The sequence below is a fragment of the Blennius ocellaris genome, assembly GCF_963422515.1.
Source record: "Blennius ocellaris genome assembly, chromosome: 12".
NCBI classification, from domain to species: domain Eukaryota; kingdom Metazoa; phylum Chordata; class Actinopteri; order Blenniiformes; family Blenniidae; genus Blennius; species Blennius ocellaris.
The window spans coordinates 2659245-2676111 of NC_137661.1; the positions used below are offsets into that span (position 1 = coordinate 2659245).

Consider the following 16867-nt stretch of genomic DNA (forward strand, 5'->3'; position numbering starts at 1 on the left):
ATACAGCACTTTATAACTCCTTACTGTCTATTTTAAATTGTGCATATTGTTGGCTGGTACAAAAAACAATATAAGTGTAAGATTTACAAGTTAATTTCTGTATTCACAATAATCTGTTTAAATCAATGTTCAGTATTTGTACAATTACTTTCATATTTGTGTTCTAATATTTATAGATATGTATAAGTTAGAATGGTTCATTAAGCAGGTTGAATTCATCTGAAGTCTTAGATATGTTCATCTCAGTTAAAAGCGTTTCTAAATGCTCATTGGACAGTCGAGACATGTGGTTGATGACAGCGGGATGTAATCAGGAAGTGGTGGTGAAGTGGAGAAGAAGTGTGAATGGAAGTAAAAGAGAATGCTCCAGACCACATCCGTCTCCATCCTTCTGTGTGCCGACGACCACACATCCAACCCTCACGCTACATAAGCACTCAAATAGTGTTATAATACACTTTTGGAATTCATAGATGTGAAGGACTTGCTGATGTGTTACAGTTTCAGAAGGGTTGACACTCATAGCAGCTGATAATAGTCACGTCTGTTCCACTTATGGTTTTGAACTACCAACCTCAACTCACAGCCTCATTCAAGGGCCACATCCACCGTCAGAGCACAACGAGGTGGAACCTCAAATAAATCATTTCAGTGCAAAAGGTATCAGTGCATTCAGTAAATCCTAACAGTTGAACTGTTAATGATCATTTTCATGTGAAAAGGCAAACTGTCATTGTGTTATGACCTTTATTTACACAACCATGATCTGAGGCACTGAAAGTGCAACTTTTAGAAAACAGCTCCCACGACGGAACTTTTAGAAAACAGTGCGACTCTGTCTCCATGGAAACGGTGGAAAACACAACTTTTCTGAACCGCTGCTGCTGCACATGCGGTCATGGTAAATTCTTCCACAAACCAGAGTAGCAACCTGTAGAACATGCAAACAGGCCAGGCCTGGCTTGGCCAGATGATATTCTCCTTATAAAGCAGCAGTAATTGACATAAATTCCATATCAAATTGTTTGGGGGGGGGGAAATCAGCAATGATATGATACAGCGTACATGTACATTGTGCATTTTGGGTATTTCTTTATTGACTTAATTTATATTGATGAGTTAGAATGCGTTTTGTGCTCAAACGAGCAGTGAAAGCCACAGATAGATCAGTGTAAACTGCTCTTTTTTTAATAATTAAAATACGTTGCGACATACCAATCAAGTGGAGTAGTCAGAGTAAACAGCTGTCTGGACTCAAACAACGTCATGCATCCACCTCAGCAGCTTCCCGCTGTGCGTTCACGTGCGCCAGGCTCTGCGACACCGCTGCGCGCGCTCCCGCACAAACGCTGTGACACGCAATGGCTCCGCACTGGAGCCCCCCTCACTTCAATCAGGACCACGAGGCTGCACCTGTCACGGTCACCTGCTCACTGCGGTGTTTCACCCCCCCCCCCCCCCCCCCCCCCGCGACACGCACACAACCGCAGCACCTGGCGGCCGCGACGCATCTGGCCGCGGCGCGTCACCGCCATGCGGCGCGGCGACACTTACCGCAGGACGGAGCCGCTCGGATCCTCCAGCTGTGTCCCCGCGTCTCGCACCGTCTCCGCCACCCCCTCCTGCTAGCCTGGCGCCATTTTGCTGTGAAACGGTGAAGCTTGGTCTGGAGGAGAGAGAGAAATGAAGCGTCACTGCACGCGCACACCTCTTGTCCCGCCAAGATCCTCACACCAATTACACCCCCCCCCCCCAAAAAAAAAAAATGTGTGCATATATGATAAAATAAAATAAAAGCATGTAAAAACCTGGAGTTTGGTTCTCATTTGAATTAAAGTGAGAAATATGTCTAAAATGGCCCAATAAACAGCAGCATGGAGATTCTGGAAGTTGGTAAATCAGCCATGTGATCTTGACCTAATTATTATTCAGTTATTCGGGGACAGGATGTTGCATCCATTATACAAATCACTGAAATGGGTCATTTTTCACATTCAACTAATTCTTGCTCAATATGCAAGAAATTAGCACAACCACACCATTTACACAGAATAGCTCCAAAAACAGAAAAACATCCACCAAGAAGTAGCTCTCAGGTTCTTGATAATGGCAGAAGATGATTATATTTATTCCATCTTCGTTTTATCAGGCAGGTCAATGGAGAATCAATTCTCATTTACAATGACCTGACACAGGTCATTGTACACAGCAACACAGACACCCAAAAACACGTATTTACATGCAATCTTTAAAGAAAGAAAGTAGTATTTACAGGGTATCTGTGCAGCATTTAGAAAGTGTCAAGGTCTGTTGCAGATGATGCCAGTCAGTTGCAGCAGAACAAGCTCACATAACTCAAACCTTCTTGTGTAACAGATTACACAAGAATATTTAAGTGATGTTGTTAAGTGTTTTAAGTTAATCTAAAATCAATTATTAAATTATTATTAAATATTATCTTTAAACATTTAAGAACATCATTTAAATATTCTTGTGTAATCTGTTACACAAAAAGGTTTGAGTTCTGTGAGCTTGTTCGGGTTTACAGTGTGGGATTTTCACAGGAAATCCTCTCTAAAATGAGATGCCAGAGGTCAGAGGACAATGGACACACTGGAGGTGACAGAAATAGAAAAGTCATTCAAATAACCATGAGTTACAACCTGAGTTGAAGCTGAGCTTCGAGCATCAGAAGACCATACCAGTGTCTCTGCTGTCGACTTATAACATTGAGGTTACAGTTCACATCATGCTTCTAATAGAGAAGACTGGAAGAACCTTGAAAATCTGATGAGCCTCCGTTTCTCCTGCCACACTCAGACCGTTGACTTGAAATTACTGAAATATCATGAAAACATGGATTGGTCCTTCATTGTATCAGTGGTTCAGGCTGGTGGAGGTGTTGGTGGTGGTGGTGGTGGTGGTGGAGGTGGTGGTGGTGGTGGAGGTGGTAGTGGTGGTGGTGGAGGTGTTGGTGGTGGTGGTGGTGGAGGTATTGGTGGTGGTGGAGGTGTTGGTGGTGTTGGTGGTGGTGGTGGTGGTGGAGGTGGTGGAGGTGTTGGTGGTGGTGGTGGAGGTGTTGGTGGTGGAGGCGGTAGTGGTGGTGGTGGAGGTGTTGGTGGTGGAGGTGTTGGTGGTGGTGGTGGTGGTGGAGGTGTTGGTGGTGGTGGAGGTGTTGGTGGTGGTGGAGGTGGTGGTGGTGGTGGAGGTGTTGGTGGTGGAGGTGGTAGTGGTGGTGGTCGAGGTGTTGGTGGTGGAGGTGTTGGTGGTGGTGGTGGTGGAGGTGGTAGTGGGGGTGGTGGAGGTGTTGGTGGTGGAGGTGGTGGTGGTGGTGGAGGTGTTGGTGGTGGAGGTGGTGGAGGTGTTGGTGGTGGTGGTGGAGGTGGTGGTGGGGGTGGTGGAGGTGTTGGTGGTGGTGGTGGTGGTGGAGGTGTTGGTGGTGGAGGTGGTGGAGGTGTTGGTGGTGGTGGTGGAGGTGGTGGTGATGGTGTTGGTGGAGGTGGTGGTGGTGGAGGCGGTGGTGTAACGGTATGTGACAGAGCAGGACATGGTGGAGCCGGGGCCGTATGAGGCCCTCTGGATGTGCTTTACTGGCACTAAGAATGTCACTGGGAAATTGTAAATCAAATGAAATATAATGTACATGGCAGGTCGTATTTTATTACATTTAAATGGTCAAAGTTTTAATGTCATTAGCCATTGGTGCATTTTAACCCTAACCATAACACCTTTGTTAGTTCACACTGGAACATTGAACCACTGAACCATTTTGATGTTCTTGCTTATTTGAACTTGGAAATTAGAAAAATCCATCTGTCCGCTTGCCCATCCACCCACCCACCCATCCACCCATCCATCCAACCACTAATCTATCCATCCATCCAACCACTAATCTATCCATCCATCCAACCACTAATCTATCCATCCATCCATCCATCAACCACTAATCTATCCATCCATCCATCCATCCAACCACTAATCTATCCATCCATCCAACCACTAATCCATCCATCCATCCATCCATCCAACCACTAATCTATCCATCCATCCAACCACTAATCTATCCATCCACCCACCCACCCATCCACCCATCCATCCAACCACTAATCTATCCATCCACCCACCCACCCATCCATCCAACCACTAATCTATCCATCCATCCAACCACTAATCTATCCATCCATCCAACCACTAATCCATCCATCCATCAACCACTAATCTATCCATCCATCCATCCAACCACTAATCTATCCATCCATCCAACCACTAATCTATCCATCCATCCAACCACTAATCCATCCATCCATCCATCCATCAACCACTAATCTATCCATCCATCCAACCACTAATCTATCCATCCATCCAACCACTAATCCATCCATCCATCCAACCACTAATCTATCCATCCATCCATCCAACCACTAATCTATCCATCCATCAACCACTAATCTATCCATCCATCCAACCACTAATCTATCCATCCATCCAACCACTAATCCATCCATCCATCCATCCATCAACCACTAATCTATCCATCCATCCAACCACTAATCTATCCATCCATCCAACCACTAATCCATCCATCCATCCATCCATCCATCCATCCATCCATCCATCCATCAACCACTAATCTATCCACCCATCCATTCATCTGTCTGTCCATCCATCCTGATATTGGCCAAAAGAAGGAGTTTTATGTTGTTTTGTTTATTTTTGAAATCCCTAAAACAATGAAACTGTTTTGTTTTGTTTTTTAAAGGGGGGGGGGGGGGGGGGGTGCACATGACTCAAAAACTCTTCAAAATTAATTTGCAATGAATACTATCATCATGTTGCATGATGACTCTGCTGGAAAGGCCCCATGCTTCACATATGTGAAAACACGCAAATACTTTTATAGAATTGGTTTTAAAAATAAGGGTATACATTAATTTAACTCAAGGTTGAGTTACCCTAAGCTTCCAATTACACAAAATAGGAAAGAAAAGCAAAACTAAAACATACATTTTTGTTCTGTTTCCAGCAAACACTAAAGATGATAGAAAATATGTAAACTAGCCTTGGTACTATGGCTCAGCTCTCCTTCGTTGACCCTTCTGGACTCATCAGCGTCGGCCACCACGTGTTAGAAGCTGAACTACAAGCAGGACGGCAGCAGTTACATTTCACACAACGTGACCTTGGGCTGAATTTTAAACAGCCCCAATGAATGAATGAATGAAGCTTCACTGCTGAAAATATGTTACTGTTGTATATTTAATGTCCGACTGCTCTTGTACAAGTAAAGCAGTGAGCTTTAACCCTCATTTAAATTGTAGAATAATGATGCAGAATGCACGCTGGAAAAAAAAAAAATGCATTATTAATGGTGCCTCGTGGTTCCTCTTGCAAAAGAGCTGTTTCCATGTTTTCATTAGAAAGTCATCAGGCTTTTCAAACTTAAAATCATGCCACCATCAAACACTGTCTTAATACCGTCCAGTGTTTCTGGAAAAACACCCCGAGTTGCTGGGGTCGCTTTTCCTGCTCTGAAGATTTCAGTTTAGATATGTGGATGTCAATGAAAAACACTTTCCAGGATCCAGTCCTAACTGTGAAAAGTGTCCATCCTTTTTTATCTTGAGACTTCCTGCTTTTCTACTTTTCTGATCAGGCGAGCGCCGACTAGTGTTTTGGTTTACTGCTGCGTTAAAGCAGGTCCCATAACATTTAGCTCATGAACCTCCTGATGTAAGAAAGAGTGAAAAAAGACTTCAAGGTCTGTCTTCAATGCTCAATGTACTAAGTGACACGCATTGTTTTTTTGTGTTTCCGTTTCAGAAAAGTTTCCCGTTTACACGTCAACATTTTTCAAACAACGTCCATTTACATGGCAAAGACATTTAGTTTGCATGTTGGGCCGACGACTGGGTGCTCTAATGTGTTTTTATAATGAAACCACACACACATACACGGACAATAATAGCTATGTGTATGGCCAGACAACAGAGTTAGACTGTCAACTATAGCCTATCAGGTCCCGGGAGAATATAGACTGGAGTCCTGACACTCTGTAGCATGAACCTTTTCAAAAAGTTGCGTTTCATCCCGTTTCCATGGAGACGGAGTCACAGCGTTTTTGAAAAGTTCCACCTTGGGAGGCATTTTCGAAAAGTTGCATTTTGAATGGCTGTGAGCGCCGTTGTTGTCCAGTCAGTCTCCCAAAACACAGTTTTGTTTTATTTTCACTTCAAATGTTTTAGTATAAACAGGGAGTAACGGTGTCATATGCAGACTTGCACAAACAGACAGAGATCACTCCAGGTTCAAGGTTCAAGGGTCAAGGTTCAAGGTGTTTTATTTGTCACTTCCACAGTAAAAGCCAGGTTTCACAGTGTAATGAAATTCTTACTTTGCCGTCTACCCTGGTGCCGACATACATAAATAAATAAGTATTTACACAAGAAAATAGAATAAAATAAAATAAAATAAAATGACAGAGCAGTGCAAAATATTAGTCAGAAAGTGAGATGTGCATTGTGTGCAATGTACAGATTAAATGTAAACACGTTGAGAAGCTCTAATACAACCTCCAGAGCAAGAGAAGTCTTTAAAACCTGAAATCACATTTGAAGGTCCGCTAATAAACCTTGGTGGTTATTTTGGTTTCGATGTAGATGTTTCCTGTTTAAAAGAACGACTGGATGCTCGTCATGTTGGCCACGCGGTGAACTCACGCCAAAGCAAGGCAATGATTCACTTCCACCACTTTTAGACGTGGAGCCTAAAACGCGTCACCTTTTCTCAGCTTTGTCAGAGCAGCGCTGCTCATCCTTCACTAAACACAGTGACTTCAGCGGCTTTTTAAAATCTCACTTCTTGTTTCACGAGTAACGTGTGTTTTGTCGGTTCACGAAGGCAGCTCAGCCTCCGTGTGGCGGCGCCGCGCGGCCATGCTGGATTGGAATGGTAATTCCCACACTCGCAAACAAATGAAATATTAACAGGATCAAGCAAAGAACCAGCAAATGTTTCAGTGTAGGCCTACATTACACCAGTAATTACTATTATCAGCCAAAATCCGTCCTCAGACCACCGAATGCATTCCCCCCAAAAAAACTGCTGAATATTTATCAAGTGGGCAAAATATGACTTATTTATTTTTGCTAAATTATTTAAAGTGTAGAATACGGATGATTAATCATTCATGCCGATATATTGAGAAACTGTAAGACATAAATATTTGCGCATAAATATTTATCTACTCCATGCCAGTGTGTATTAACTCTTGGTTTAGCTCCTTTATTCAGCGGAGATGTGTTTCTTTCAAAGCTATTTCCAAGTCACTTACTGTATTTGTGCTCGCTGGCTGTGATCTGAACTCATCACTGCGCCCACCTCGGTGGCACAAAACACAAAGCCGCTCCAAGCCGTCTGTTTTCTGTGCGCAATATCGGGATTGACACAATCCCTCTGTTTTCAGAGCATGAAGTAATTCTTTTAATGGCCTGCCAAGTACGCGCACTCCAAAGTTTGATTTTGCGCTGCAAAAACGAGAGCAGAAATCTCCAACAATTTATTATGCTGTTTGTGCCTCGCTTCGCTAGTTATCGTCTGCAATTTATTTCCTACCTTGGGGTACTGCGAGCCATTTTTCTCCATTTTCAGTGGCTCACTTTTTTTTTTCTTTTTTTTCCTTGATCCTGCACGCTGCTGACTAAACTCCTGCCTCCAGCCATGGTGTTGGAACATCACAGAAAACTACATCATTATGCTGAGGCTGGTTAACAAAGAGAGGCAGAGAAGTGGTTTAAATCACAAGGCAGAGTGTGAATTACCCAGTTCAGCCGCTCACATTCATGGATTCTCTGTCTGGTGGCGCAGGTGAACAGCCTCGCTAATGAAGGCTTTTCCAGGCCTCTGCCTGAATTCAAGGTCAGTACCTGACCACCTCTCTCTCCCACTCGGTGAATTTAGGCTTTGTAGTTGAAACGCGAGTTCCTCCATCACATCAGCCGCGACCTTTTTCGCAGACATTTGCTGATACATAATTAACCAGCAGTCTCGTTATGTCTCGTGACACGTCTGCCCAGAGAAAGTCTTCTTCATTTCAGAAGCAGAGTCTTCTTGAAGCATCAACAATAGTATCAGGAATAATCCAACATGAATAAGTAAATCGTTACCATCATGAAAAATACTGACACAGTTTTAATTAACACAATTTAAGTTATTTTTAACAAATCAAAGCACTTGTGGAGCAGCAGAGCTGATCCCTCTCTTTTCCCTGGGATTAGGTTGAACTACATCGGTGGTCTCCAGTGACAGACAGCTTGATTACTATGTTTTTAAACTCCTGTTTAATGCTGGGGGATCACTGCAACTATCCTGAAGTAGCTCAGTCCTCTGAGGGCACGGTGAAAGATACCATAAGTACCGTAAAGTTCATCTTTCCATGTGTGGAGAGTGAAGAGCTCACTGTCATAGCCAAAGTCCTGCTCACTGGAATTTAATTTAATTTAATTTAATTTAATTTCCTTCAATTTGATTCGATTCGATTCAATTCAATTCAATTCATATAGCACCAAATATAACGCAGTCATTTCAAGACACCTTCCTATAGAAAACCCAACACTTCCACCTGAGCAAGTATAGGAAGAAACCTGCAGAACCCGACTCAGAGGTGATGGTGACTTCAGACATAATAAATAAATGATTCTAATTCTGAAAACACAGTCATGTTTTAAAGCATCAAATACATTTTGACTTTATACAAATGTTCACATTTTATGAAAAGGCAAGACAACAGCAAAGAAGATATTTCTTTCTGTTTGAAATGTTTTTCCGAGCATCCAGAGGTGACTGCTTTTTGGTTTTTCCACTCGATTTGGCTTTTGAGAGACATTTTAAAATTGCAGACCAGAAAAGATGTGCTGACTGACCTTTCAGCAGAACACTGCTTCTCACACTATGAGAAATCATGGCGGGAAGTCGGGGCTCAGCGTTGTACCTTTGTAAGAGAAGAAATGTCTGATCATCATCAGATTCACGACGTAGACGTTGTTATCATGCATGCAGGAATCTAAACCATCATGTTTATTGAGATCGACAGAGAATAAGGCTCAGTTTCACGACAAAATCCTTTTTGTAATTTCGTTTCCGAAAAGTTTTGTATTTACATTCTGACAATGTGCGTTTACATGGAAACAACAGAAACACTAAAAACCCATGCAGTTTGCATGTTCAGCCAGTGGGAGGTGCTGTTGTTTGTTTTTGTAATGAAACCACACAGAGGAGACTCAAAATGCAACCAAACTTTTGCATTTCCACTTGAAAACATTGTGAACGGGGCCATAGTCAAATAAGTCCCTATGGTAACTGTGACGATGATGATGACTTGTCATGATATACATTTTTTTTCAATGGCTGATCCAAGGTTTATGAACCGAGCTAAATGTTCAAGACCAGATCTGATTAAGCTTCATGATACTGTTGGTGATCACTGTGAAAATTAATAACTTGGTTTAGCGTGAGACTACATATTATATGATTGTATACATTTTATGGTGGTGAAGATGAAAATCTGGTATTAATAAGACATGTCACACTATTTATTCAGCTGCTGTCACTACAAGCAAACCTTTGTTGTTTATAAAGTTTGAAAGCTTTTGCTAAACAACGCACCCTGGCTGCACTAAACACTTTTCATGTCTTTTTTTGTATGCTTGTGTTTTTCTCTCCTTTTTAAATGTGAAGCACTTTGAGCTGCATGTTATATATGAACGCTCCTCGAAGTATTTTACTATAATAACAATATTGTTAACATGACCAATGCATTTGCAGTGTTTCAGTCCCACATTCCAAAAACATGTATGCGATTGGAATTGGTGTCGCTCAGTTGGATATATGACGTCTGCTGGATGTGTAAAGAGATGACATCTTTTATGACTTCCAAACAAGATGATTTTTGAGCCGAGGCATGTGGCTCTCAATGGTAATTGTTAATCCTTTTAAATCACATACTCTGCTTTCCGGTCATGAACCTGTTGTCGTTCTACACACTTCTGACTCCGGAGCCAAAGGAAAGGTCAAACGTGGCCCCTGATCATGTGAAAAAGAAGGGGCTTTGCTCCATTCATCTATTCACAACAGTTGTTGGTGCTTCAAACAGCACATGTGTGCATTACTGGTTAAAAGATGTCAAATATTAGAGTGAAATAATGAGAGCGTTTCATTACGTTGGCCGTCCCCCCTGCAGTAGCACACACTGGCCACACGGTGGCAGACAGAAACTTGCTCTGTCTGTCTCCAGTGTGCCTTTTGAACCGAATCTTATTAGCTACCATTAAATCACGGCTCACAAATTGTATTTTGATATGCAAAACGATTTTTAAACGCATATTATATGCTGTTTTAATCCTTAATATCAGTAAATATGGCATATTAGGGCTTTTAATATTCTTAAGAGATTAGCAGGCACTCGTTGCCTGTGTGCTTTTGCAGGGTTTGAGCGTTATCAAATATTAATTCTTCTAAACTTGCTCTTTTAAGAGGACTTCTTTGATGTTGATGTAATTTTTCATGGGCTAAGCAGATCTCACACAGTGGTATCTTTTGGAAAGCAGCAGGCCATAATTCATTGATGAGCCGTGTGAGCAGCTCAGATATTCACATCCTCATGCTTATGCAGGATCTTAAACAGTCCTCGCCTGCCACATGGATGGAACGGAGCGGCGCCGACTGATTTTAAAGAGGCCAAGCAGAGGGCGAGGAAAACTGATCTGTATGAACTTCATGTTCATTTAAAAGGTTTCAGAAAAGAGTCGGCAGGAAGAGTCATTTGAATCAAGTGCAGACATTAGGAGAAATTAGACGACATCAAGGCCTCGCGACGTCGTTTCTAAATCTGTTTTTGCAGCTCAAGGTCAGGGTGATTATTTTTTTTTTGTCACCACTGTGAAATAAACAAGCGGTGCTACTTTGATTCCAGTCATGTCTGTTTGGTTCCTGAAGAAAAAAAGATATCAGGAAGAACATTACAGAGGCAATTATGGCAAAACAGAAAGTTTAAGGTTATCATTAATAAATTATTCATTTTTGACAATGTTGGCCCTTGGAGTTGGGGAATTGATCGCTCTGTAAACACGCTAAAGCAAGGCAGATTGACACAAATTGCACAGACGAAGCCATCTTTTTGAGGCGCCGCTCTCCCTTTCATGTTGCCTCACTTTGGGGGCTTGAATGCTGCTAATAAAAAAAATGGGAAGACCTTGGGCAAGAAACACAGACTGATTAGTTTTGTACACTGGAGACGAGCAACGCTTTGGAGTCTGCGTTGATATTTGTTTTCTTTTCACAACATATCTGAGGAAGAGAAATAAAGGGAATGCTTAAAGTTTCACCGATGTGTTTGTTCTCTTCAAAGCGCAGAGAAAGCTTGCGAGTCCGTGTCAGATGTTGTATGTGCATGCTCATTATTTCAATAAAGTCCATTTTGCCTCCTGTGATTGCTCTATAAAGAGAATAGTGGATGACCTCGGCTCCGTTGTTAAGTTAATCCTTTTGCACAAAGGAATAACAGATGCTGGTTTGGATAACAGTGGGGTTATGGCAGACCCCCCGTCTGCCTTGTTATCGCGCCTCAGATGGACTCCACCAGTCCGCCTGCAGATTGTGGCCTCCTGGAACATGCTTGAGTTATTAATCACACAAGACAAACAAGGCTCTTCTGTAAAAGTTTCCCTCTAATGGGATAATTGATTGACAGTCTTTGAGCTTTCTTGCAAGCTCGTGTTATTTACTGTTGCACTTGCATGCTGCAAACTCTTTCAATTTAATTGAGAAACAATTGGGAATGAGGGTCGTTGCAGCTGTAGGGGGAAGTCGAGCAATGGGACCGGCTTAATGATTCCCCCGCCAGAAAAGTTACATCCACAGTCAACTGAGTCCCTCTGCACTCTGATCTCACGATAACGGCGTGCTCTAACTGATTTTACTGGTGATGGTGATCAACTGCTCCGAGAAAGCCCGGCGGACTCCCATCCACAGTGGAGAGATAAAGTGAGCGCACCACATGTCTTACATTCTTGGAATGGAACACAACTTTTGAAATATCACCTAAGAAAATACAGAAATTACACTTTTACGAATGAATACCTGAACTGAATGATCTGCAGATGTCCATACTTACCCTTTATTGGCAAAAACTGCACTAAAGATTTTTTACTTCTTCGTCCATCCGTCTGAAAAGTTCATTTGTCTGTGAGTCATTTCATACATTTCTTCAATTTCTTGCACGGCATTAAAATTCCAGTTTGTTCGACTTCTTTCTTGATACAGTCTATCCAGAGGCCTTTGTTTCTTATTGTGGGCACTTTTTGTCTTATTATTCTATTGAGTGATACTTCTGGTGTTAAATAAACAGTTTTCACAGAGACGCACTGACAAAATACCACCAAAACTACGACTGTACATTTTTACCCGAATGAACATCTCGTGGCCTGATGGTGTCCAACATTAGGTTTCTTAATTGTTTGCCTGCTCCTTCATGTCAGGCTTCTTCAGCAGCCAGAGGCTCCAGGGTTCATTTCTTGCATCTTGATGTGACCCTGGAGAGGTCGCCGGGCCGTCACGAGACAAATCCTCACACCCGTGGTCTAGATAAAGGCCCAGATGAACCTTAATGCATGTGGTTAGACTGTGGGAGGAAGCTGAGGAAAGACCATGCAAACACAACACAGCAGGGAAAATCTGGCTTTTTTGAATCTACTCAATAATTTTTGGGTAAGAAATGCTGAGAAAATGAAATATCTGTACGGTAAAGTTATGAATATTGACATGAAAACACACAAAAGTAGCAGACTGTATATAAAGACTTTCAAAATGTGTTCAAAGTCTCGAACTAGAAGAGTTTAGTTTAGTTTTTTTGGTTTATTCTACCACAGCTGGTAATGGGTAATATAATTAAAAGATTAGAAAATCTAGCATTCAAAAGAAAACTCTCATGCCAGGTGAGAGTTGGAAACTCCAAGCGGAGGTAAGGCTGCATATAGTATACGCTCTCTCACTTATGACCAAACCAAAGAAAGCAAACAAACCTGATCTTTGATCAAGCAAATAAAAAGGCCATACAAGTTCAGGAAGAACATGTGAACCTGAAGCTGTGTGCTGACAGACACACCCACCTGCAACCCTCAGCTTCTGTATGTTGGTTGTTTTAGTTTGTGTCTGGCATTAGAGTGCCCAGGGACTGAACATGAAATATAAACTGGTATATTAGCATGTATATGCTCACTGATCCACTCTCAAACCCCGGAAGTCTACGTCATGCCGGTGAAAGGAAATCTTTGGTTTGAAGAACCCAGAACAAGTTGTTCTTGGCCCTCATCAGACAGGTCCAGCGCTACGCTGCGCCCAGCGCATTGTTTGTGCTCTGCAGTTGCTTTGATGCAGTTTCAGTTCTTCGGAGCGTCTCCGTGCCTTAAACCACCTGCCCTCCTGGCAGGGCTTGGAAACGTGGAGCACTTCTGGATGCTTTTATTTCACTGACGTGATAAAGTCCTACTCATCTGGAGAACTGATCTAAGCACAATATTCTCAAGTCCCCTTTGCAAACAGTCATATATAAAGTTTTCTAGCCTTTGCTAGGAGAAACTCAGACATTTTGACGCTGAAGAACAACAATGACTCAACGGCTCGAAAAGACAAATCCTCACTGGAAGAGTCGAAGTTCTCCCTTTCTGCAAGTGTTAAAAACATATGTGGCATCTATTATGTCCATCGTGTGTGTGTGTGTGTGTGTGTGTGTGTGTGTGTGTGTGTGTGTGTGTGTGTGTGTGTGTGTGTGTGTGTGTGTGTGTGTGTGTGTGTGTGTGTGTGTGTGTGTGTGTGTGTGTGTGTGTGTGTGTTTCAGCTTCAACGCTGATGATTAGTTGTTTTGTTTTCCAGACACCAGCACTGCACTTGTTTTTGTTTTTGGAGTGCGGCTGCATACGAGGTGCTCTTCTTCGCTCACAGGCCTCGGCCAGATACCCCCCCCCCTCACCCCCCTCCAATCCCAGATTCTGGCACAACTTGCATGCAACCACGAGCCAAGCAGCTTCCTGTCCATCCAGCTGCCGTACTAAATGTGCTCCAGCGCTGCGGACCGTACTGTACTGTGGCGGTGTGCAGACTTTGGCTCCGGGTTGCAGTCTGCACTCCTCCACAAGCTGATCTCTCTCACTGCAGAAGTGTCTGTCTGTGCTGCAGGGGTTCAGTCAAGTTCAGATACATCTCAAACTATACTGAAACTCTGTGCTTCTCCTGCTTTCCGCAGACCCAGCGATGGCCTGGTATCATCTGGGCATGTTGTCCGGGTAAACAGAAATCACCAACCGATTTTGAGTGTAAATCGTATCACATGTTGTTCAATATTAGTGAAATGGACACTACTGAAATATATTTTGTCTTGATTAGTATCAAATGTAATGGACAGTTAAAAAGGTAGATGTCAGAAACAATAAACCTAAAAAATGGACAGCAGCACTGATTTTATTTTCAGCAGCAAAAGTTCATTTGTGGGTGGAACTACTGCCTAAAACTGTACAATAAATGTTAAAATGAGACCTCAACCATCTGTCTATCTATCTATCTATCTATCTATCTATCTATCTATCTATCTATCTATCTATCTATCTATCTATCTATCTATCTATCTATAATATATATTTATAATACTACTATTACCAAAACCTTTACAGCTAAAACTGCACATGCAGGAAGATTAAATAAGTGCATAATTAAAAATGCTTCAAAAATAACTCAGCAGTTATTAAAACAAATTTGCTACAAACTATCCTTTTTTTTTTATTTTTTTATACCAGAATGCCTTTCTTTTATATTGAAAAAATAAATATCAGTGGCACTGCTACAGATACAAACTTGGTTTCAGAGGATAATAAATAATGAATTGGGACTGTCGAGGTGTGAGGGAGCGTTTCATGAGGTGCAGCCACAGAGTGCAGTGTGTGCAGTTCTTCCCCTGGTGTGTGTGTGTGTGTGTGTGTGTGTGTGTGTGTGTGTGTGTGTGTGTGTGTGTGTGTGTGTGTGCTCTCTCACTGTGACACAGGCTGCTGCTGTCCACTGCTCAAAACGTCTCTTCACTTTCCCTCCATGCAGCTGCTGCATGTGGACCTCTGGTAAGATGCTTGTCAGGACGCGAAGCCCTTTGAACCGTTTCCTCTCCTCCATGTTTGCACACAGTGCAACTTTCCATAGCTTCAGTCGGACTCTCGCCAAATGTAACAAGACACAATATAATAGATATCATCAAATGCATTTTCCCCATATATAGGTCATTATAGATACCATCTTTTACGGCAGTGAATGAAATACATTATGTTCTGCAACGTGTAAAATGCATGTTCTGTCCACCAGAGGGCGCTGCTGATGAATAAATCCACTCTGAGGTGACGTGAGTTTCATGGTTATTGAGCAATAACACAGCGTGGCTGTCTGCAGCAACCTGAACACTGTGTTACTTTATTTTTTAGTGATTTTTGGCGATTTGAACTCAAACAAAAAAGATTTGTGGTGTCCAACACATTCATTGGCCCTTGATTTAGACTAACATATTAATCACATGACATCCTCATGCACCAGTGTGCTCTAACAGAATAAAATAAACAAAAGAAGGGAGAGGAAAGCGGTGCACAAAGTAAAAGTGATCTGCCTCGAAAGTTGATCTTATCTAAAGACTCACTCTTCCAGTCTGACACAGTTAAACGCCTTAATCTTTTACTTTGACGGTCTCTCACGGACAAAGCAAAGACTTCCACTCGTCCCTTCCACTGGGAGAAGATGTGGCCCGGTGCTCCTCTGAGACGTCGTCTCAGGTGTGCTGCCTCCGTCCCGTCCTCACAGTGGACGCAGTGAGCTCAGCCTCATGCTGCACAATCCGCTCCGCTGGTTCCCGTCCAACACAAACGTCTCCTGCCTCCGCAGTGTTAGCGCCACCCGCCAGGTGCCAAGGAACACATCTCCGACAGAAGTCGAAACTCCACTTTGTGTCACGCGTAATCACAGGGGAGATTTCTCCAGAACAAACACCGGCTGCACTGCCCGCCTTTAATGAGCAGGTTGAGATGATCAATAAACAGGACGTGGAGCTCTTTGTGTTGGAACCCGAGCCGCGCTGCTCCCTGACCTTTTCATTACGCCGCTTAATGCCGACGGCCAGCTGGAGTTTTTATTAGGAATGATTATATTACGGGAGGTGCTGAATTGTTGCCACTAATCCTTTCTAAACCGTTGGCTGAGGACGGACCGTCTCCCGGAAGTCTTCAGGAGATCTGCAGGACGTTTCCCTGCAGGATCACAGGAGGCCAGACCAGGCCGACTCGACTCTGAAATAAAACCTCTCAAGTGAAAGAGTGGAGCAATTTCATCTGAGTGACGTGACAGGACGTGAAGACGACAAGAAGCGTGAGAACAAAACAGGAAGTGACACCAGAGGTGATGTCACACAGGTTGTAGAGCAGGTGAAGCTAAATCAGTGGTTCTCAATTATTTTCTGTCATGCCCCCCCTAGAGGACAGAAAAATTTTCAGCCCCCCCCCCCGAATTGTACTACCATTGAGAACCTGATAATATTTATTTATTTATCTGTATAAACCACTGTATGAGTTGTTGGCACCAGCATTCTGCATACAATCGCCTGATTATCAAAATAACTTAATAAAATGAGCTGGAGGCCCTTTTTTTATCGTTCAAGCATGAATAAAGACACTAATACTGAAAGTCGCGCCTGTCTCACGCCCCCCCTGACACCCCACCACGCCCCCCCAGGGGGGCTCGCCCCACCATTTGAGAAGCACTGAGCTAAATGGAGGCAAGGAGGGAGTGTTTTCAA

At 42.8% G+C, this 16867-nt stretch overlaps 1 protein-coding gene across 1 annotated transcript in view; it reads right to left on the reverse strand.

The window, feature by feature from the left end:
- The window catches only part of znf644b (zinc finger protein 644b), a gene marked incomplete at both ends in the record, with an annotated part of 52743 nt that extends 36573 nt beyond the window's left edge, over window positions 1-16170 (reverse strand). The window contains 3 exon segments of the mRNA XM_080505673.1: window positions 1555-1666; window positions 15878-16018; window positions 16163-16170. Coding sequence (XP_080361799.1) covers window positions 1555-1666; window positions 15878-16018; window positions 16163-16170 — 261 coding nt within the window.
- Between the last annotated feature and the right edge of the window lie 697 nt (window positions 16171-16867).